The 22,687-nt window shown below is 39.9% G+C and overlaps 2 protein-coding genes across 5 annotated transcripts in view; one reads left to right on the top strand and one right to left on the bottom strand.

The window, feature by feature from the left end:
* The window catches only part of zer1 (zyg-11 related, cell cycle regulator), a 22,859-nt gene extending 17,909 nt beyond the window's left edge, over positions 1-4,950 (bottom strand). Inside the window, exons 1-6 of one of the 3 annotated variants that reach the window (XM_087171677.1) lie at positions 4,869-4,950; positions 3,892-3,988; positions 3,666-3,818; positions 3,171-3,213; positions 656-873; positions 376-526 (exon numbers count right to left, since the gene is read on the bottom strand). In XM_087171677.1, coding sequence (XP_087027803.1) covers positions 376-526; positions 656-822 — 318 coding nt within the window. In that variant the 5' untranslated portion in view covers positions 823-873; positions 3,171-3,213; positions 3,666-3,818; positions 3,892-3,988; positions 4,869-4,950. Of the gene's footprint in view, positions 1-375; positions 527-655; positions 889-1,914; positions 2,048-3,170; positions 3,214-3,665; positions 3,819-3,891; positions 3,989-4,868 lie in introns of those variants that run through there. The other 2 variants (XM_023397899.2, XM_023397898.2) reach the window with 2 other exon arrangements.
* Positions 4,951-8,059: 3,109 nt separating this feature from the next.
* On the top strand, positions 8,060-22,589 carry tbc1d13 (TBC1 domain family, member 13). 2 transcript variants are annotated; one of them, XR_015436618.1, is made up of 13 exons: positions 8,088-8,237; positions 10,055-10,128; positions 10,225-10,265; positions 12,051-12,112; positions 12,948-13,047; positions 14,222-14,304; positions 14,445-14,604; positions 15,220-15,430; positions 15,520-15,683; positions 17,343-17,503; positions 17,589-17,646; positions 17,735-19,482; positions 19,543-22,589. XR_015436618.1 is itself a non-coding variant. In XM_023397870.2 (12 exons), exons 1-12 carry the CDS (start codon positions 8,215-8,217, stop codon positions 17,798-17,800), a joined length of 1,203 nt encoding a protein of 400 aa, XP_023253638.1. In that variant the 5' UTR covers positions 8,060-8,214; the 3' UTR covers positions 17,801-22,589. The 2 variants fall into 2 exon arrangements, 1 of the variants encoding a protein (XP_023253638.1); XM_023397870.2 differs by having other exon boundaries at positions 8,060-8,237; positions 17,735-22,589.
* The last annotated feature ends 98 nt before the right edge of the window (positions 22,590-22,687 follow it).

The raw sequence follows: 22,687 nt of genomic DNA on the forward strand, positions 1-22,687 counted from the left end.
TGAGGTTTGTTTAATAATTATTTTCAGACTCAGCCAGATTTTGCTGTGCTGCACCGCAAATTCAGATTTGCGTACACGAGCTCAGACCTGACGTGGGATCTGATCGTAGCGTCCGCTCACGTCCAAATTGATAAATGCCGAAGCTTGCGTGGAAACGGTCGTACACACGGTTTTCTGCCGTACGTTCGTTTGATAAATGAGGGCCGTTGTGTCTCTATAGTTCAGTTGATAAATAGAATGTTATTATAACCTGAGGGGTCTGATTGAATTCAAGTTTTCTAGTTGAGATTCTCCACAGAGGTGAACTGGAAAATGAAAATGTTCTACTCAAGGTGTCATCAGCTTATTCTGAAAAATTAGTTTGTGGCATCCCACCTGTTTTCTAATTGCCTCCAGATCTCTGTCATGTACAAAGTCTTCTCTCAGCTGTACCCTGGTCAGTCTGGTGCTTCGAGGGTCTGAGAACAGCTGGAAGAAGTTCTCCTCTGGTTCAAAGTTACTGTCTGTGTGGACCAACTCCATATATCTGTTTCAACAAACAAACAAACAAAAGAAACATGGATAACCTGCAACATCTTAATAAACACAGAATAGTTTGAAATACTGAATATTCAGAAATCAGATTAACATCTCAGCGACATATCTCTTCACGTACGTGTTGACCAGCTTGTCGCAGATTTCGCTGGGAAGGAAGATGTCTGAGCGCAGGCAGACCTTGTTCCTGAACCCCTGGTAGCACATGGTCTTCCTGAGGTTCCTCAGGCAGAAGACCGTGGCCAGAGTCATGAGGCTCTCAGGGTTGTCTCCTGCTTTGGCTGCCATGTTAGCCTCCTCCTCTCCGGCGTAGATCAAAGACAGGGCAGTGCAGGGGACCTTAAGAGGCGAGCACTGATCAAAGTCAAGGGTCAGGAACAGTGTGATTTAAATACAAATAGTGCACATGAAGACACTAATTATAAATAGCACAATAAGCTATTGTCTGCTTGATTTTATTATTATCTTTGTCAATCACTGCAGGTAAACATTAATGTTTTAGGTTATTATATATCCTCATAGGGAATATGTGACAATGAAAAAAAATAAACAATGTATGCAATAAAAAGAGAGACAAGGAATTAAAGACAGTACATTTTATCTAAACATCAAAGTGCAGCATTAAAGATATTAGCTGGACGTTACAGTTTTTGTTTTCTATATTACATGTCCCGTGTCTGCTTTGTGTTTAATTAACTGATGATCATACTGCTGTTAAAAGGCCTCACTGCCATGAGAAACCAGTCCATATGTCCATTTTTGACCACCTATTTGCAGACACTGCAGACCTGTGCATACTAAGCTAAGTTAGCTGTCATGCCTACTGTTAGCAACTATTGTTACCTACTTTGCAACAACTTGTTTCAACATTAATAACAAAATCATTTTACAGTAATTATAATACGCTGAATGGCTGCAGCTGATTAACCGGAGCTAGTCACCAGCCCGCTGTGTTTTGGTCTGTACTACGAGTTTGTTAGCTAACCATACATAGCCCTGTATCCTGAGGGAGACAGCAGACTGTCACTAAGTTAGCAACCAAGCTAGCTAGCAACACTGTAGAATAATTTACTTTAACAGCACTAACGCTTCATAGCTGCTGACAAGCGGACAACAAGTGTTGGACTACTCACTCACAACAACCCAAAATCCCACAGAGCCACACGTGTTATTCTAAATGAAGCCTTCATTTGCCGATACGGTATCAGCAGTGCACTTCAGCGTCCAAATTAGCTTGTGGCTAACGATGACTTTCCCTGCTATGGTGTTAGCTAAGTTAGCTGGTGGGGCTAGCGCTAGCTAAAAGCTGTGTGTGGAAATGCGGGCTACAAACAGTGGTCAGCGGTGTTTGAGTGCACGGCTCAGCAGCCGGAGCTCTACCTTAGCTTTCGCCAAGGCTGTGTGTCCCGATGACGGCGAGAAGTGGAGTTATTATCACCAGTCTTCACTCATCTGATTTTCGTTTTCGTCCGATGTCAACAAACAGACTCCTCCTCCTCCTACTTCTACTCCTCCTCCTCTTTCCTTCTCTTTCCTTCTCTTCCTCTTCTCCATCTCTCCTCCTTCCAGCTGCTATTTTTACTCTGCAGTAGTACAATCTGATCATTCTGTTCTACTTTAGTTTTACTCCAGTTTTATTAACCAATACATCAGCCCGTTGTAATTAATTTTAGTTGTAGCCTACTACTAGTAGTAAAAACTGTATAAACAAAAACAAGCTTAACTGCACTGATAAAGCAAATGGATGCAGATATTTTTAAATCCATCCATACAAAAGATTTTTGAAAAGAAATTTCTGTTTAACGAATCTTAATTAAAATATACATTTTTTCTAATCAAACCTATTTAGAAGATACTTTATTTGTTCTTGTCACCCAACCCCTTATGCTAATAAACTGTGTGCCAAGCTATTACAACAATTTTTATACTCTACATATAATTTTTTGATATTTAAGATAAGATAAGATAGAAATATTATATACACTAACAATATAAAATACAATATAGGCAACTCTTTGTATGTGCAATATAAAAATAAAATTAACTTAACAATAACTTTTATTAATTTATTTATTAAAACATTTGACTTATATGTTGAATGTGTCAATATCTGCCAATAGGGGACCAGCGGCCCACTTTGCCCCCTTTACTCCAGCTATGTCAGTGTTCTCTCCACAGTACAGGTATACACGCTAGACATAGAGATAGAGAACTGTATCTATGACTACCATGCAAACACACATGGTATAAGATGCAGAAGCAGAGCAGCTGTTGTAGCAGGTCTGTGTTCATGTCTGCTCTGTGCCAGCACAATGAACCACATCAGTAAATGATGGGTCACAGAACAGAAGTCATTATTATACAATTCATATCCGTATGGTTCAAACTGCAGCACATTCATGTTCCCACGGTGATAAACTCCCTCATTATAACCCTATAACTTCACCTCAAGCTCCAATCCCATATTTTAGTCCCACTACTGTCACTTGCCCTGGGTTGATCAAGAGTAATGAGTCACTGACTCCAGACTTGGCTGAAGAGGGTGCTCAACATGGGATAGAGTTTCACAAAGACATGATGTTCAAGAAACTGGAACTTGAAGTGTGTATTGTCTCCAGTTCTGCTTGAGGACTCACATGTTGTCCATCAGGTGTTCACTGTGGACTGGCACGATCATCCCTGCAGCCAGAAAACAGAAACAAAGCCAAAGTTAGATTGATGCAGTGCTTAAGCATGATGCCTACTCATAGATAAACTCACAGCCTTCTGTTGTTAAACTGAGCTCTAATGAAGAATACATAGAAGAAACCACCCTGGAATATAGTTTTGCAGGTCACTTTTTGGTTATAATTTTGATTTGGTAGATGCCAACTACCAGAGGCCTGTATTACTCCTGTTTATGGTGCAAATCAACAGGGGTGAAACAACTGCTGATGATAGCTTAGTGCTGGAAAGCTACCCGTCATCCTGATACTCTTAAAGTGATCTGCAAACTTATACTCCAGAGTGCTGGTTTCTCATGTATATATGCACAAAGTCGTTGGCTCGGACCATGCACCTGAGTAAGTTTGAATGAGTGAAGTGCTTGCATCTACCTACCATTTTCTACATCAAACTATACCACTGCCTACCTTTAATTAGCTTTGACAAGACGGTGTCCACATCAATGGGTCCAGGCTTGAAAGCAGGTCGGACAGAGTGTCATACAGACATGGTACAATGTTCAGGAAACTGGCACTTTGAGTAGGCGTTTTCATCATCGCTGGGGATTTACTTGATCCTCTCTGCAGCCAGCAAAACAAAGAAAACATTTAAGGGCAGTACCGGTTCATAAGGCTATCAATTATATGTACTCACTGAAGCTGAGAGGTGACAACGCTGATGACAAACCAGACAGCTGGCCATTCCACATTCCTGCAAAGTTGGCAGCCTTGCAATCTCTAGCTGCACTGTGCTGAGGACACAGTTAAAAGATTTTGTAGTGTTAAAAAAATGTATGGCTAGGGATTTGGAGAAATTATCAAGATAAATATTATAATCTATTGAAAAATCCAGCAGTTAAAGCGATAGAAGAGGTGGTTGAACTAAACAATAGCTCCCGGTGTTGGTGGACTTCAGGGCACTCAGAAATGTGTAGCTAGTTGGACAAAGTAACACTAGGGGGCAGCAATCTGTTGGTTTGTACCAAGTCTCCATAAGGAATTAAATATCTACATTACATTAACATACTTAATGATATAACTGAGAATAAAATATTTATTACGATAATAATCAAATATTGAAAAAGCCCAAAACAACTGAAGAAGGGGACTTGGATGGCTGAGACTGGTAAGAAGTTGCAATCATTAGATCATAGATCATAGATTTATGCAGTTCTTAACATCAACAATTGCATGCACAGTCTGAACATGAAATGGCTACACAGTGCTTAGAGACTAGCTATTACATTTGCAGGGATATGTAACGTTTTATGGGAAGGTGAAAATTTTCAGCTTTAAAAATTGTAATAACTTTCCACAAATGTAATACGAAAATGAAAAATTACCTTGTGGTCATTGTTGTTTCTTTATTTACTTATACACCTGCCAATATAGGCTGTGCATTAACAAGCCCCCTGCAGGTTCAAGTAGAATGAACTGACTTTCTCCATGTCCTAAGCACTTAAATAAACAACGTGGATCATTACTGTGAAGTTTTTGCAATTAAGTTTATAGACTTGCCACAAAAACTGCAGCTAAACTTTTTCCCCAATAATCTCTGAATGTTAGCTAACGTTAGCTAACATTCAACTACACGAGACAAAAGTCAACTCGGCAAACATTAAGTTAACTTACCCATAAATAATAAGTAGTTAAATAAGTAGTTTTTTCAACGGCAACACAAAACTTCAGAAAAGACTCCGCTAAAGTCAACTAGTGTTGATGCTAACCTCAATAAGGACAGTTGCAGCAGCAGCTTCAGGACGTTGTGCCACCCCCACAGAACAGCAATGCTTGGCGCGCAAGCACAGCGCTACCTTTGCGCATTTAAAATCCGTCCTTGATGAAGTTGAGTTTCTCCGACTTTCTCTTCGCTCTATCATTCTCTCCGCCTGTCTAACTCCTGCTTTCCACCTGTCTGTATGTCAGTCCGCTGTGATATTTGGTCATCTTTGCACATATTTTCTTTTAAAGTGTCCTGTATTTGTTCTATCCCATGTTAAGACAGTATATTCAAACAGGCTGTATGTTTTACCTGATGGTATACCATATTTTTAACATGTTCTTTCTGTAGAAATGAAGGTATGTTTTTGCTGAATGGTGAAAGGTTTTGGACTGTAATTTTAAATGTACACATTTGCAAAATATGTAATTTAAACTGACTAATACTGTTAATATTAGAGTAAACATGCTTTTGAAATTAGGGTATTTTCCCATTATTTCCCCCCCCAAAAAAAATTTTTCTCTGTAAAACAGTGTGTTTATTATGACAGTAAAAATTAACATGATGTACTGTTTCTTGGTCTAGGGTAATTTAATGTATCTACTACAGCGATATCTGACTTCAACTGTTGCTGTTTGACAGTTTTTTACTGTACTTTCTACAAATATTTTTTACAGTGTAATATGTCATCTCATTCATTATCGCATCTCCATATGTACACATATGTACATAGTAATTTAAGTAGTTAAATTACATTTTCTCTTGTGCCAACACACTGCAAGGAATGGAAAGTGAAAAGGGGCCCTTCTGCTCACAGCAGGTAACTCCTGACCTGTTCACCTCACTGGCCTGTCTGTGGAGAAAAGACCAGAGATGAAGCATGATGAGTCCTGCACTCAGAATGTGTTTAGCTTATTGCTTCTTTATTTAGATGTTTGAGGTTCACTGTGCAGAATGATGTTCATTCAGACTCATTAGAAACAAATATGTACAAGAGGATTTTATGACATCACAACTAGTCTGAAAGCCAATCCTAGAAACTTGAAACCTCCAGTTATACATACACTGAGAATGGACTCTGACATACTGCACTTAATTTTGTGTATTACTTCTAATGACCTAAAAATGTTTTTCATGTGGAATGAACGTTGAACGTTTCATTTTGTTCTTTTGAAGCATAGATTATACAATAATACAACTGTTTTGTTTTACCTGTTTCTGTAACCTGTTGTGCAGCTGAGTGATCATAACACGTCATGTCTGTTTTAAAGATGTTTTCCTCTGGATGAACTGTGGACACACAGTGAAATCAGAAAGATCAGTCATAGAACTGTAGTTACACAGAATGAGCAGCAGGTGTCAAACTGTGTTATCCTCCTCTTCAATAGGTTTGTTCACTCAGTGTCTCAAAAATAGAAATGTAGATGTTAACACATGGACAATTAAAAAAAAAAAAAAAAAAATATATATATCATATGAAGCATCAAGTATTGTGCAGTGGGTCTGTTTGGGAAGTCTCATCTAGGTGGTATCAGGTAGAATCCAGCTCTCCATGGACAGTAGCCTCCATTAGCTGAGATCACCTGGAGCCATTTGATTTTTAAATTCAGGAAAGAAATAATATCTCGGAGTATTATACTCTGAGTATAAAATAAAAGTATGTGAAATATCTGTATATTTTTCCTGTGTTTAAACACATATTAACTGTAGTGACCATTTGTCCATAAAAAAACTAATTAAACTTTAAACCAAACCTAATCAAAAGGCCACTGATGCACCAGAGGGATGTGGTTTAACGCAGGCAAAGGAAGATGAATGTCCATTCCAATCTTGCAGTTTTGTGTGGATTTATTGCAACAAAATAAAACAAACAAAGAAAAACCATGGCTGCTGCTGCCTCTCTTTGCACTGGTAAAAAACCATTGGCCCACCCAGGTGCATGCTGGTCCTCAGTGTGCCTACCTACTCAAATAACCCCAAGTGCCCAGTGTTAACTAATCACCAAAAAATAAACAAAAATACTAATTATACAAATCTAAATATGCTTAACAAATAACTAACAAACAAAAATATTATCAAAAATCTAATTTCAATAAAGCAAACAAGTTAATCAAACAAACAAAGTTGCTCATAATCAATCAATTAAATTTAAAACTAAAACTAAACTTAACAAATTGCTTTGACTTACATATTCAAAGGGTATTTTTAATTTATTCACAAGAGAACATCAAACACTGAACACTGAGCATCAATTAGGTTTTAAATAAAGACATGTAAATGAGAAACCTGTTGAAAAAACACCAAAGTGCGAGGGCATTATGCTCACAGTAAAACACTGTTGTATTACTTATGATCTATGGAACAACAGAACAGCGTGAAAAAAAAAGGGTGTTCATTTTGTTGACCTAAACATTATTTTTAGGTCATGATGATATTAATAATAATAATAATAACAATAATAATATCTGTAGATGTAATACTTGTAGAGTAAAAAGCTTGTACCATAGGCTGTGATACAATGTCAATATTCATAAAACACAACTGAATCAACAAAAGAACAGCAACTACCACAAGCTGTCTGTTTGAAAGTTCATCTGGAATTAAATAAAGTCACAAACCTCTACATTCTTTGTCTAGTTGGACGGCAACTTCATTTAAATGTAGGGGAGTCAAAAGTACAACATTTGTCTTAAAAGTGTCTTGGAGTTAAAATCATAAGTTAAAAAAAAAAAAAAAACCCTTTGGAAAATACACTGAAGTACAGTATTCAAATAAATGTATTGACAACTGTTTTCATTGTGAAAGCCAAACATTGAATAGTAAATTTGTTTTACTACTAATGAGAACCGAAAAAAAGAAATCTAGCTGAATTTGATTTTACTGCCCAAAATCTAAATACAAGAAAAAAAACCTGTTTGTGTAAATGCACAAACAAAAAAAAGAAAAAACAAACCTTAGTCATACTGAATATGAATGTGTTATGTAAGCTTACTGAATCCACAGATAAATAAAAATGTAAATAAATAAGAGCTTTATTTTTAAATGAAAATGACATTACTTCCTGTTTTAAACAGAATACCCAGTTTTATTGGAGGTGAAGCCATTGTGAGGACAGACGGCTTCAGTGTAGGAGGACACTGCAGCGGGGTCTGTCCTCAGTGTTGTGGTGAAGACGGAAGTAGTAGGAGGACTTCCCTCTGGCCAATAATTCATTCCTTGTGGACAGAGTTTAAGGAAAACACCTCCACCTCCTCAGACATGTCTACCGCCTACAGGAACAGGTGAGACACACTGAAACCCTTGTTGTTTCAGGACGGATGGTCAGAAACTTGTGTTGCATCATTTATTATAGCAGCTAGCATCCTTACCGCAAAACTGACATTAACTTCAGTGTTAGCTAGCAGCAGCTCAGCTAACCAAACATATGCTAACTTTAGGTTTTAGACAGAAGCTGCAAAAAACACACACTTCGTATATGCTATTGTGAGTTTTCTCAGTTTGAGACGTCACATCTGGGCGTTTTAGATGCTAACTGATCCAGCAACCTCATCGTTTTAAGTGGCTACGTTAGCTCCTTGTTAGCACATCAGCTGACACATCATACTCTCATACTTCCTCAAGCCTTAGCCGTTTAGCAGCTAGCTATCATCCAGCTAACTGAATCTGCTGACAGTGTGTTTCTGACAGGGTGGAAACTAATGTGGATTATTTACAGTTTAACTGACGTTGAATGAGCTAATGACTGATTAGCCTGTTCAGAAAAATGTTTTAATCCATTATCCATGGATTTGTCATTGTCTCAACTTATTTGTATTTCCAACCACAGTGGAAATCTATATTGTTAATTATGAGGAACAACAACTGAAAGTAGTTAGTTATATATGTTTTGAGCATCTCTTTTTATTTTAAATGTTGTTTTTATCCCCTCAAATATAAACCATCCCATGACTATCCTCCATCTCAGCCCATAGTTAACAGGTTCTATTCTGGCTCATGATGAAGTGGTGATCTGTCCAAGCTTGATTGATATTTTCATATTCATCATGTGAATGGTAAATTTTGCATTTTCTGAAAAATTCCTCATTAAAATTAAGATGAGGCCTGTACCAAACAAACGTGGTCCTTTACATCTGGAACATATTATTTATAGGTTGCTGTGTCTCTGTAGCACCACAGTGCTTCCTTTGTGGTCAGTTGTGACACATTTGAACTGAAGTGTGACACTTTCAAGTCCCAGCTCCTATGATGTGGATATTGCACTTGGCCAGATTAAGACTTTGATAATATTCTGATTTAATTGTTCAGCCCTAAATGAAGGTTAATATGCAGATGGCTCTTAACTGAAAAAATGACAGAACTTACGGTAGAAAATTCAATTTTTATTTCTATAGCACAAAATAACAGAGGTTATCTCAGGGCTCTGTTCATGTACAGCAGGTCTAGACTCAATAATATTATTACAGAGACCAACATTCCCCCATGACCGGCTGGGATAGAATATGCGTTAGGTCAAATGATACAGGCTGTAAGCTTGTCAAATGATAAAAATACAAAGAATATGTTTTATTGACCACCTCATTTAACAAAAGATATATTTTCACCACACTCAAAATGTACATTAAATACTAGGTACAGTCAGTTATGGGAGACATAAAAGCACAGATTCTCTCATTTTATTATGAAATACTGGATCATTTTACCTCTTATGGCCTTCAACAGTTTATTTGAGTTTATTTTATTTCAACAGTTGACATTTAAATGAAACCTTTAATGGAACCACAAACAACTCAAAGACATTAAAGGGCCCTAATTAGATTTTTGTGTCTAATCTTTAAAATTGCTACTAAATCCATATTGATATGATACAGTGAATTATTTCCCTCTGAAATGAAGCAGAGTTAAAGTATTGGTATTGATGATTATTAATCCAAACTCTTTCTCTAAACTTCCCGTCACTAAAGATTTATTCCAGAGAAAACAGACCATGAGTTAACAATAATGATTCTTCCATCACATTAGTGTGAGAGTTGTGTTGTTGTTACTGAGCAGCGATGCTGTCATTAAACTGGTCCTGACCTGGTCTTGGTTCTGGTTTCAGAATACAGGAGTTCAAAGTGGCCTTAAGTGAAGAAAACATAAACCTGAAGACCCTAAGGGAGCTCTGCTTCAATGGTAACTGTCACACCTCCATGTGTTTTGTCTTGATAATATTAGTGTAGTTTTATTTTGTTGCTGTGCTGTGTTTGACCTTCTCTTTATTCAACTCAGGAATCCCATTTGAAGGAGGCATCCGAGCGCTCTGTTGGAAGGTAAGTCGTCCTGCTTCTGTTTCAGTAACCATATGTTTATACCACAATGAGCCTAATGCATGACCTTTTTCATATTCTTGACCTAAATGTCAGGGCTGGACATTGACACTGATCAGTGACTAGTATAAAGCTGCTTCAAATTTCAACATAATATAAAACAGTGTAAAATGTATTTTATGGGCTCAATTGTTAAAACATTTCATTGACAAAACCGTAAGAGGATTTTTTTTCCTCAACTAAACCATGACACTGCTAAGTTTTTAGGCCTGTATTAGCAAAACAAAAATGTGCAGCACTTACAGGGCGTCGTCATAAGTCTCTCCCATACAGATACACATGGACTGTCAGACTTTAATGATCACTGAGCACAGACAGAGCGAGACGGACAGTCTGTCACTGATTCATCTGTTGGTGTTGACAGGACGTCAGACTGACAGCTGTGGACAGATGTTAGTTGCTGTTCACTCTCCAGCAGGGACAGACTGAATAAAGTAGAATCCCCACCCTGTTAAACCAAGTCACATTTTATTTATGCACACCAGTATCACAAATCACAGATCTCTGCCTCAAGGGGCGTAAGCATTTGTACAGCATCTGGAATGAGGCACTGACAGAGAGAGAGTCCAGGATGGTCAAGGGTCCTGCACAGAGAGTGAGTGAGGAGAGGAGGAAAAAGGGAGAGGGGGGGGGACACACACTTTGGACGCTCATGTGCTTGAGGTGATTAACAAACAGAGGGTTAGAGAGAAATCCCATAGTTAGTACAACATGGACTCTACTGTACATACAAGGTTCTAGGTTTTAGAAGGGCAGACAGGTATGAAAAGCCTGCACATGAAGTCTGACCTGACATGGACAGAGAGATGAGAAACTAAAACTGGTGTAATATGGTTACATTCTCTGAATAATCAGGTCTCAATGAAACAGAGGTGTGAATTAGACTCCTAGCACCTGTCAGACTTTAACAAGTCACACAGTTGTGGAGAGCAGTAACTGAGTTACTGTGACATGAGCTAAATGGTGTCGGTGTCTGTGTCGGGCCGATGACCAGCACCCCAGTTTGATCTGAATTTAGCAGCAGGATTTTGTGACAGACACTCAGGCCTGTAATTAGATAACTTGAAAACGATCATGTGCCTTTACTTTTAAAGTCTGGATAAGTTCAGGATGGGAGATCATGTGTGAGAGTAGTGGAAACCCTGGAGTTGACAAAGCCGTTTAAAGAACCTTTTATCCACCCACGTACACGCATACTCAAACATCAAGGGCAGACGATCTGCCATGCAAACCAGCTGGAGGACACTTCCAGATGTGGACAGGAAGGAGAGCTGCAGCCAGCTCAGATAAAACCTTCACATTTCATGAAAACATATCTGACTCTTCAACAGGAACAAACCACATACAGAACACTACACTTCTTCTTTTATCTGAAGACTTTTAAAGATAAAAACATGGTTTTAAACCATGAACATATCCACTACTCCAGACTAGTTTTTTAAACATTTCCTAAAGCTTAATTCAGAATGTACGTTGTGAGTCTAAAATAAAGTTTAGTGGGTTTGAACACCAGGTGGTAATGATGCTTCTGTCAATGGGTGCAGCAGTGTGGGAGATGTTCACAACACATTTTCGGCAAGGCAGCATCTTTACATCTTTATTCTACAATAAATGTAAATAAACCAGTTGTGGTTGTAAATAAAATGTGACGTGAAGATTTGACTCCATGGACTTGTAGCATGTGGTGATGTGTGTTGTTGACTGGAGCTTGTTTCACCCTGTCCTCAGATCCTTCTTAACTACCTCCCTCTGGATCAGACATTGTGGGAGTCGTTCCTGAAGAAGCAGAGGTCAGTGGGACATGTTACTGATCACACAGCCTGTAGGTTTAGCAGCCACAGCTTCACTTCTATTCGGTGGAACCTTTATTTAGTGTCACTAGGCAACCACACAATCACCTGCTATCAACCAGCACAGCTGATGACATTAGCTAATGTCGTTAGCTGATCAGAAAAGAAAAAGACACTCTCTTTAACTGTGACTAACCAAACCTGCTGCTGTTTATTATGATGTCAGTGTTTCCTCCTCCTTGTTTATATCTGAGCTGACAGAAAGGTTTTCACCTCAGCTTCTTCACACTGGACAGTGAATGTTAGATGAGTGTTTTTAATGCCAGGATATGATTTTATTGATAAATTGATTAAATGTTTAGTCAATAAAAGTCCAGAGAAAGTTGGAAAATACAGATTATAGTTTCCCAGAAGCGTCTTCATGCTTGTCGGCCATTGAGACCTGATGCATCCTCTAAAACCTCAGCACTGTTTTAAAACAGCCTCCTAAAACCTTGAACTTGACCTGCTCTTAAACCTTTGTTTCTCTGAAACAGAAACATGAAATAAAAACCATCTGAGACTTCTGTTGTAAATCATTGGCCAGTACTATCTGCTTCTCCCACTGGTGGATGGTCCTGACTCCACCACCCCCCTACCCCAAGTATCTGTTCTCCTCCTAGACTGTAAAAAAAAAAAAAAAAAAAAGGAGGAGAAGGGGAAAAATATTAATACCTAACACCCAACTGGGATGAAAGGGAAAAAGAAAGAAATTACAAATGTGTGTATATATACATGTGTATATATATTTACTGTAAACATATATAGAAGGTTTGACTGATGGGTTCTCTCACAGGGACGTGTACTCCCAGTTCTTAAAGGAAATGATCATCCAGCCCGGCATCGCCAAAGCCAACCTGGGCCTGTCCAGAGAAGATGTGACCATGGAGGACCACGTGAGTCCAGTCTCCTTTTGTCCTGGTGTTCACTAAGATGAAGCCTGAGTGAATGAAGGGTCTGCTGTGTGAAGTAGAGTGTACCTCAGCTCTTATAGAGGCAGTGAGCAGACTGTTCTTTTCTGATGTGGCTGTTTAACTGAGCAGCAGCTCTACAGCTCCTGAGACTGTACGACAGCTGATGTTAAGATTCAACACTAACACACAGCAGAGAGAGGAAAAGTCCAGACACACTGTTTAATGTTGTTTTATGGTAAATATTTAACTATGATTCAGCTGACTGTGTAACTGCTCCGCACACAGCTGATTACAGTCACATAACTTTACACTGTGTGACAGTCCAACCTTCAACAACCTGCCAGCAGTTTCTCCTGCAAGGCTCCAGAAGAAAAAAATTGTATTTGTGGTGTATTAACAGTGATTATAAAGAGCATATTTTAAAATTGAAGTCTATGAGAGAAAGGATTCATCTCAGTTCAGACCACAGACTGTAAATAAAGATGGACGTAGCCTCTGTGAGTCTATGGGGATTCACTCACTGTTGGAGCCAGAGACTAGTGGTCATTTGAGGAACTGCAGCTTCTGGTTCTTCAGTGTTGGCTTTCTAAAGCTCGCTGCTGTGACATGCAGCGACAGACTTAATTCAAACAGTAAAATGCTCTTGAGACTTTGACCTTTCACAGTCGTGATCGGCGTCATGATAGGTTGATGCTCTTTGACAGAATTAAGGCCTAAAGTTGACAGTTGTCCAGCTGTTTTCGTCAGTCGGTCATGTGATCACCCAGACTGTGGCCCTGTGGATTTTCTACCCCAGGAGAAATTTCTAACCTGCTCTCACACTATAAACTACGAGTTTATACAAAACCTTAAAATGAAGCTGCAGGCGTCTTCTCTCTCAGAATTTCAACATCTAAACATCAGTAGTGACAGGTCTTCACATATAAGCTTTAAAACACAGGTAGAGCACTGTCCCACTCTCATTCACTGCTGTATAAACTACACACTGACTGCGACTCACAGATTCTGCCTTGATTTTACCACTATCATCACCATCATTATCAGCTCAGCTCTCACTGCAGCTGATAATGTAAACACTTCGCTCCTACGTGGAACAGATTGTGTCTGACTGGGGAAGAAACTGAATCTGTCTCTGTTTTGATTTGAACTTTTTCAGCCTCTAAATCCAAACCCAGACAGCAGGTGGAACACCTACTTCAAAGACAATGAAATTCTGCTGCAGATTGACAAGGATGTGAGGTATTACTCTATCCCTTTGTTCTTGTTCTACTCTGTGATTATAGAAACACCACAGCCTGGCTGTGTGTAGAAGAAATACATTTCTTCTGACCTATTGAAGGGATCCAGGTAGCTGAAAAAAGTGTTTGCATGTTTTCCAGGCGGCTGTACCCGGACATGGCGTTCTTCCAGCGCCCCACCGAGTACCCCTGCCAGCTCATCTTGGACCCTCAGAATGATTATGAGACGCTGCGTCGACGAGTTGAACAAACCACCCTGAAGGCTCAGACTGTGAACCGTAACCGCAGTGGAGTCACCAATGTAAGTGACTGTTTCACTGTGTTTCAGGGGGTCCTATATATGAGAGGGTCCGGAGAGGCAGCCCTCTCCTTCCCTCCAATAAAAGGGTTTTTAATTTGGAGGGACTTTTATTCAGGGCGAGGTAATTATTTTTGTACAACATCCAGACCGTTTCAGGTGGAGTCTGGAGGAGGGAGGTCCGGGGCTTGGCAGGATTTTGATCTAGAGAATGAAAACAATGTTGTATGTAGCTGCTGATGATGAATGATTTCTTATTTTTACACTAGTCGACTAGTCTACATTTAAATTTCAGTGTAATGGACAGAGATTAGTCTTTAGGAATGTCCTGAGAAGTTCAAGGATAATCAAATTTGACTTCATGATATATGAAATATAAATTCACTTTCAGCGCCTGCTGTCACATGGCTGTCCAACAGATCAGCTTCACAGAAAGAGAAACTATTAAATTATTGTTTTCATGTTACTGCTAATGTCCAGTTTTCTTTCATAGGGATTTTACTTTGAAATCTCCTCCTTGTTTTTCAGTTAGACTGTATCACTGTACTTTGTCGTAAACATTGTCTGCTTGTTTTGGAGAGCTGGTCACTTCCTGGTTACCTGAATCTGTTCTCTCAGGTGAGCTCTCCTGGAAAGGCCTTGAACCTGTATCCATCTAATGAGTATGAAGTGCTGCCCAATGGGAGTGAAGCACACTGGGAGGTGGTGGAGCGCATCCTCTTCATCTACGCCAAACTCAACCCTGGGATCGCCTATGTACAGGGCATGAATGAGATCGTCGGGCCGATTTACTACACGTTTGCCACGGACCCCAACAGTCAGTGGAAAGGTCAGTGACCCCTGGGCTGAACATTATTCACCGTGTTTCACCCATAAGGAATTAAATGTAACCCTGGTGTGATTCTGCTCACTGTTCAGAGCACGCTGAAGCTGACACCTTCTTCTGCTTCACCAACCTGATGTCGGAGAACAGAGACAACTTCATCAAGAGCCTGGATGACTCCCAGTGTGGCATCACCTACAAGATGGAGAGTGTGTACTCCATGCTCAAAGATAAAGACATGGAGCTCTATCTCAAGCTGGTGAGGTCGAGGCTTCGTGCCCATCGTTTGCACGTTCTCAGATGCTTTTAGGGGCATTTAAGTTTTAAACTGTCTCCAAACCTCAGTGATATGAATCAGAAATCAAGCTGTCAGTTCAGACCTTATGTTTTCAGCTGTAACAGCCACTGGTTCCAGCTGTGTTCCCTCTCTTTTACAGCTGTGGACTCTGTGACCAGAGCAGCTCAGTCACAGTTCTTCTCCTGGTTCTGCCGTCTGCCCATGACAGCTCTATGCTGCTGGAGCAGCTCGGATCTCTGAGGCATGAATTCACTTGAGACTGTAGATCTCAGTGATGAGACCAAAAAATAGAATCATAATAAAACTTTTCTCGAGGTTACCGTGTAAACATGTTGGTCGTGACTGACAACATGTTGCGTAATGCAGAGGGTGGAGCGGCTCAGACCCTAAAATAAGTCTGATGTTTGAATTAGCATTCTAACAAATGATTATTTCCTCGATTGATTATTTATTGATTATTTGCTCACAGAGCTCAGTGACTAAAACCTAGAGATAAATAGTTTACTATCAAACAAGACAAAGAAAGGTGAATCCTCACGATTGAAAATCATTCAATAACTCTGGGTTGAGGAAGAAAGTGAGATGGAGGCAGAGAGTCTGAGCCTAATAAAGGATTGGTTCACATCTTCTGTCTTAAAACGACACTCACAACAACTTGTACAGTGTTTAGTCTACTTTTTCTGTCAGGAGATCTCTTCTTATGTCACTGCTGATCCTGTCTTAAGGGAACAAAACCCACAGTCCTCATTCTATGTAAAAATGTATTCAAATATGGATTTTCATTTTGAATTTTTTCTGTGTAACCAACTCTCGTTTACAGACCAATAACCGTTAACCAACGAGATTAAAATATACTATTTATAAAGACGAGTGTCCGTAACCCTTTAAAAAAAATGCTAATACACAGGGGTTAATGTGACCGCACCAATCCAGAACTGCATTAAGCCACCTTTGATTAATAAGTGAATACATGTGGAGTCTGAGAGAGAGACAGACGAGCACACACACAAGCAGGAGAGAAGCCCCTCCCACAGATCGTCACACAATGCGACGGTCCTTTTCTCTTTATCTAGCTCTACGTGTGAAGCTGCTCGCCTGACACAGAGTCACACTGGCATTAAACCGCAAACTAAAGTGAACAGGTTCAGTGCTCAGCAGAGCAGAGAGCTGGTGTCCTGGTTTTTATTCAGACACAGCAACATGTGGCCGTGATGTGGGTCGATCTGTTAACTGTGACACCTGCGCTGGAGAACATCTGCTCAGATGCTTCTGATGTCCCAGGATATTTAACTGTTTAATGGATAAGATTAACATGTCAAATTTTTATTATGGCATAATGGTTAATTATGAACAACACTAAAAGTTCAACTGAAGTTCATATGTGTCCTGAGCTGCCTGGGTTGGTGTAATGAAGTGTCTGTTTTTAATGGTACAGATCTTCCTCAGCTCTGGAGGTCAGTGATTAAGTTTTTAGTGCAGTCTTCATATAATAGTAAAATGTCCCGACTGCTAATGAACAGTAACCTTTGTAAGTCCTCCAGTCATGTGAGGGTCCTGTGTGTCCTCTGAACAGCTTCACTCGAATTCACTGACTTTCTTTTTCCTCGTCTGTCCTCTCAGGAAGAGCAGAACATCAAGCCTCAGTACTTCACCTTCCGCTGGCTGACCTTGTTGTTATCTCAGGAGTTCCTCCTGCCAGATGTCATCCGCATCTGGGACACCCTGTTTTCTGACGAGGACCGGTTCCACTTCCTGATCCTGGTCTGCTGCGCTATGCTGGTGTGAGTTTCTCAGACTCTGTTCCCTCCTGCAGCAGCGACTCTGACTCTGTATGAGAATCATGGTTTATTTTCTGTGTGTTCACAGACTGATCAGAGAGAACCTACTGGCAGGAGACTTCACAGTGAACATGAGATTACTGCAGGTGAGACTTATTAACGACACACAGAAACATATTCGCACAGCTGAGATGAACTGACACAGACTGATGTATCTCCCTAATGCCCCTGCAGGATTACCCCATCTCTGATGTCCACACCATCCTGACCAAGGCCAAAGAGCTGCAGGACAACTCCTAACCTGTCCACCCTGTCCCCCTGCCTCCCGCTCTGACGTGGTAGGTGGGAGCTCAAACATTACAAACATTGTCATGTCAAACGTGTCATGGGAGGATCGATGAAGACCCTGGACGGATGAGCTGGGGCAACCAGCACTCTGCTTTTTAACTTGATGTGTGATTGGTCAGTGGGGGCTGCTGTGAAAAACTGGAGGACGTGCTGAAACAAATGCCTCCTCAAAGCAAGCAGGAGAGGCCGCTTGCTTCCTGGTGGATTGTGGGTAAAGGCTGCCTCGGTACACGGTCCTCCTCCTCTCACAGCCGTCTCTCCCACGGAAACATGTTGTGCTCAGATAACTGTCTGAGGCAGAGGGAGCCACATTTAACTTACACTACCGATGTTAGTCTGTCATGAAGACCTGGTTCCAGACCTGGGGCCCGAGAATTTGACATAAATCCCACTGCGATCATGTGTGTAGAGACGGAGCGTTTAAATGGGTTGAGCAATAGTGTGTGTTTTTTAATTTTTAAATGTTTTTTAATGTCGGAAACATGTTTGCCTTAGCTGTTCAATGATGACAGTACAGTAATGACAGTATTTCTGGGTTTATTTCCTGTCTGGTTAAACATGAAGTGATGGGTCTGTTGGATGTTGTATAAGTAACCTGCAGAGAATCATGACTTCCTGGGCATCATTTCTCAACAGAGCCGCCCAGTCCAAATGGAAATAAAAGTCCTTTTACTTTGAAGGAATCAGAGGAAACTGCGGAGCTTTACACACTGAACATTCTCCAACCTGGGTTTACATGTGTTACATAATAGTAGTTTATCTTCAGTAATTTATAATGTGGCACGGAGAATCGTTATTTTACTGACTTTAACAGACATTAGTGTGATATGACATCAGTGGGTTAACAGATGTTTTAGTTGATAAAACTATTTTTTCCTTTTGAGAAATATAAAATGTTTCTCTACAATTTCCAAAGAAGCTGAAGCTCTGATTTTTAAACACAAACATGTTTATAAAATCATCTACAATTGCCAAATTTAAATTCTGAACGATCTGAACAGAACAGACCTTAACTGCACATGACACACAGTCAGATAAGTCCTGTTCACACCTGTTCACACCTGTTGACACCTGGGGGACCTGTGTCAGGGAGGAGACCAAGGAGCAGTGGTCAGTGTACCAGAGCTGTTTGCTGCTCCAGCCGCCTCCTCTTCATTTACATGGCTCAACCTTTTCAAGTTAACTAGGTAGGTCTATTTGGGGTAGGTGATATGTACAAAATCACTGTGTATGTTATTTTTACTTTGTCTCTAGTGACCACTTGTGATTACATTCCACCTGCTTCATATACAAATAAACACACGTGTCTGTGTTTTTAACCAGTCAGACTTTTCGGTTCATGATGAAACTGTGTTGGGACTAATCAGACTGTTTCAGGAGACGTCAGTAGAGTAGTTGAGTAGAATTTGGACACGTGGTCCAGACCAGCTCCTAATGTGGTCTGAGTGATTAGATCTCAAATGTGACCTCGGTGTGCTCTGGGTGTGTTCATACCTGAATTTACAGCTGACCACTTATGATCAGATGAAGACAAATTAGTACAGGTCCGAAAAGGTCCGAACATGTCCGAACAGTTCCAATCAGGTCCGGACAGGTCCGATCAGGTCCGGACAGGTCTGAACAGGTCTGAACAGGTGCGAACAGGTCCGAACAGTTCCGATCAGGTCCGGACAGGTCCGGACAGGTGCGAACAGGTCTGAACAGGTCTGAACAGGTCCGAATGAGTCAGGGCATGTTAAAAAGCTTACTGTTTAGTTTGAACCTCTTGTCTCTATTAGATTAAAACATGAAACAGTGGAGTGGACTGAACACAGGTCAGCTGTTGTTCTGAACTCAAACCTGCAGCTGTTTGTTTAAGCAAATAAAACACTTTTTAACTCTTGGTTAATATCTAGACTAGTCCTGTGGGTTAAACATATAGATTAACCTCTTGGTTAATTTTCAGTGTGAAACAGCTCGTGTTGATTCCCCCCTCTTTATTCAGTTCATCACGTGATACAAACATATAATCTGTGTGGCTGGTTGGTCATGGCTTCATTAACTACAGATTAAGCTTAAACCTACCACAGCTGTAACATCCAGTAACCAGCTGGTGCCAAGTTTACAGGTGAATCTGTGGAGGTATCTATACTTTGACCTCATTGACTCTCAGTGGTGTGAAGGACTCAGATCTGTGATGACCATGAACCTGAACCTGAAACAGGAAGTCTTGATCTCATCTTGTAGATAGTTCAGACTTTTCAGACATGACCCTTCACACAAGCCCAGAACAGTAAGAGACACTGTTTCCAGGGCAACTGAAGAATTTCTGTAATGTATGATTTTTTTAAAATAATTTTTATAAACACTCCTCTGAAGTGGGATGGGGCATTAAAACTCATGATTTACCCCGTCGGATTGTTCTGCCACAGAAGATCAGACTGGACCACCCTCTTCACACACTATTGAATTGTGGTCTTTAATATTGTGGAGGGCTGTGTGTGTTTGTGTGTAACATACAGTGTGTAACGGTGCAGTGCTTTGAAGGTGTTTTAATAAGCTGCTCAAAGATCACGTTTATCTGAAGAGCTCTTTCTTTAAAACTGAGGAGGATATTCTGAACTGTGTCATGCACTGCATCCCATCACGTAACCAATCACAACTGTTGTATTAGACATCAGATACAGGAAACAGGAAGTTGAGAAATCTATTCAGTGTTTTCAAATGTGAAACCAGTGAATTCCAGTGCGTTGGTCAAAAGCTTTTTTATTTTTAATGCCACATTTTATTAAAAAATGAATTCTATCCACCAGTCTTTATATAAAACTCTAACTGTAAATCATCCAAGAGGCTTAGAGTCAAATGATGGATCATGAGTTAATATTCAGTCCATAGGAGGCAGGACCTCAGACTTCAGGATGATTTAAACACCAAACTGTAAACTGAATAAAAACAGCTTGGAAGCTCTGATTGCAGAGAAGCTGAAGAAAAGAACAAAACCAGAAGCGACTTGTTATAATCCCCTCGATCGGTTGTGAGCCCAGGACTAACACAAATAAAACAAAAATCCATCAGGCTGTAAAATGTGTGCAAATGACAGAGTTTCAGCTCAGAGTTCAGCTCTCTGAGTGTAGCAGAAACCAACATGTCATATCTCATATCGTCACCTTCCTAAAATAATGGCCTAAGTCATGTTTTGACAAAAATGTTTTTTTTGCCTAAATCACCCCCTCATGATGCTGGCCACCTCTGGTAAAATCGCCTGAATCCTCAGTTGAGGGGAACATGCAATTCTACCCCCGGTTGTATAATGGCCTATGTCAAAAGTGTGACTCTTTTGTTGAGTTTTTTGTGTTTCCTGAAAAACCTGAAAAAATGACTTAGGCCATTATTTTAAGAGGGTGTCGATATGTCACATGCTTTGAGCCTCATTCAGATTGAAATAAGAATAACAGAGACTTCATTAACGTGGCAGTTGTACATCAGTATAGTAAAAACTGTGTTGGATGAGACCTTTAAACACCAAGTTTCCAGAGTTTATGTGTTCAACAGTAACTGGACAGATTCACATGAAGTTAAACTAAATTATAATATTTAATATTAAGTGGAAAATCCTCTGCAGTCAATGACTCTACTGGTAAACTCACATTAAAGCTGAGACTTGGCACTTTAAATGTCCCATCTTTTCCTCTTCTCTGTGTTTTATTTGAAGTGTTGATCCATAAGAAGATATATTTGTGGTTTTAAGAACCAAAAACCATCTCAGTGTAGTTTCACATCTCTCTCAGGCTTCTCTCTGGAGCTCTGTAACAACCAGAAGTCCTGCCGGCTGGTTTTAAGGCTCAGTTTCTGAATACAGGCTGTGTGCATTTCTCTGTGGACTGAGGCTTTCATACTTTCACAGTATTATAAAAACCTAGTCTATAGATAAATCCATAATGACAAAGAGAAAACTTTTTTTCAGAAATGTATGCAAATTATCAGAAATCAAAAACTGAAATCTCATTTACTAAAGTCTTCAGACCAAAGTCTTCTATCACAGTGATTTTATATCACAGTAACACATTGATTGTTCTGTAAATTCAATTACAGTATGGTTTAATATAACCATACTGTGCTGCCCATGTGACAGAAGTTGTTTCTGTTTCAGTAACCAAAAGCAAACTGGAGGAATTATCAATCACAACTTCCATAATAATTAAATGTTGTTATGCGTTTGATTTCCAGGAAAATAAGATCTGTAATAAGAAACATAACAGAGCTTTAGAAAAATATGCTTTTTAAAGAGCTTAATTTGAGAAAAATGAAATAAAAAGTGAAGCTTTAGTTTCTTTTTTTCTTGTTTAACTCCATTTCACATGTGAACAGTGGAGAGACACAGTCATATCACCAGCCCTGAGATCTGTGTCCAGACAGATGAGTCCAGAATATTCTGTTCAGTTTGAAAAGAGCGGGAAAACAAATAGTTTGTGCCTGACAGTGTTTTCACCATGTGTAGAAGTGTTGAATCTTTGATGGACTGTTACTAATGAATCCACATGATCCTCCTGTAATGTGTATTTATTTCTATCCGTGCGTGTGTGTGCTTGTGTGTGTGCGCGCGTGTGCGTGTGTGTGTCTCTCTCTCTCTATACTATGTCAGTTATTTGCATGTTTCCACTCTTTTCTAAGCACAGTTTTGTATCGTCTTTGTGTTACACTTGTACATATGTTTTTACATGTTTGCAGACATGCATTAAAATGAATGATGGTATAAATCAAACGGCTCCTCGTTGTGAAGCGGTTTCATTAAACCAGATTCAGCCTCGCGCTTGTGTGAAGGTGGCTCCGCGTGCCCCCGGTGGCCGCTGGGGGGCAGTG

The sequence above is a fragment of the Seriola lalandi genome, unplaced genomic scaffold (assembly GCF_002814215.2).
Source record: "Seriola lalandi dorsalis isolate HSWRI2012SDOR001 ecotype SW California unplaced genomic scaffold, Sedor1 jcf7180002054939, whole genome shotgun sequence".
Classification (NCBI taxonomy): domain Eukaryota; kingdom Metazoa; phylum Chordata; class Actinopteri; order Carangiformes; family Carangidae; genus Seriola; species Seriola lalandi.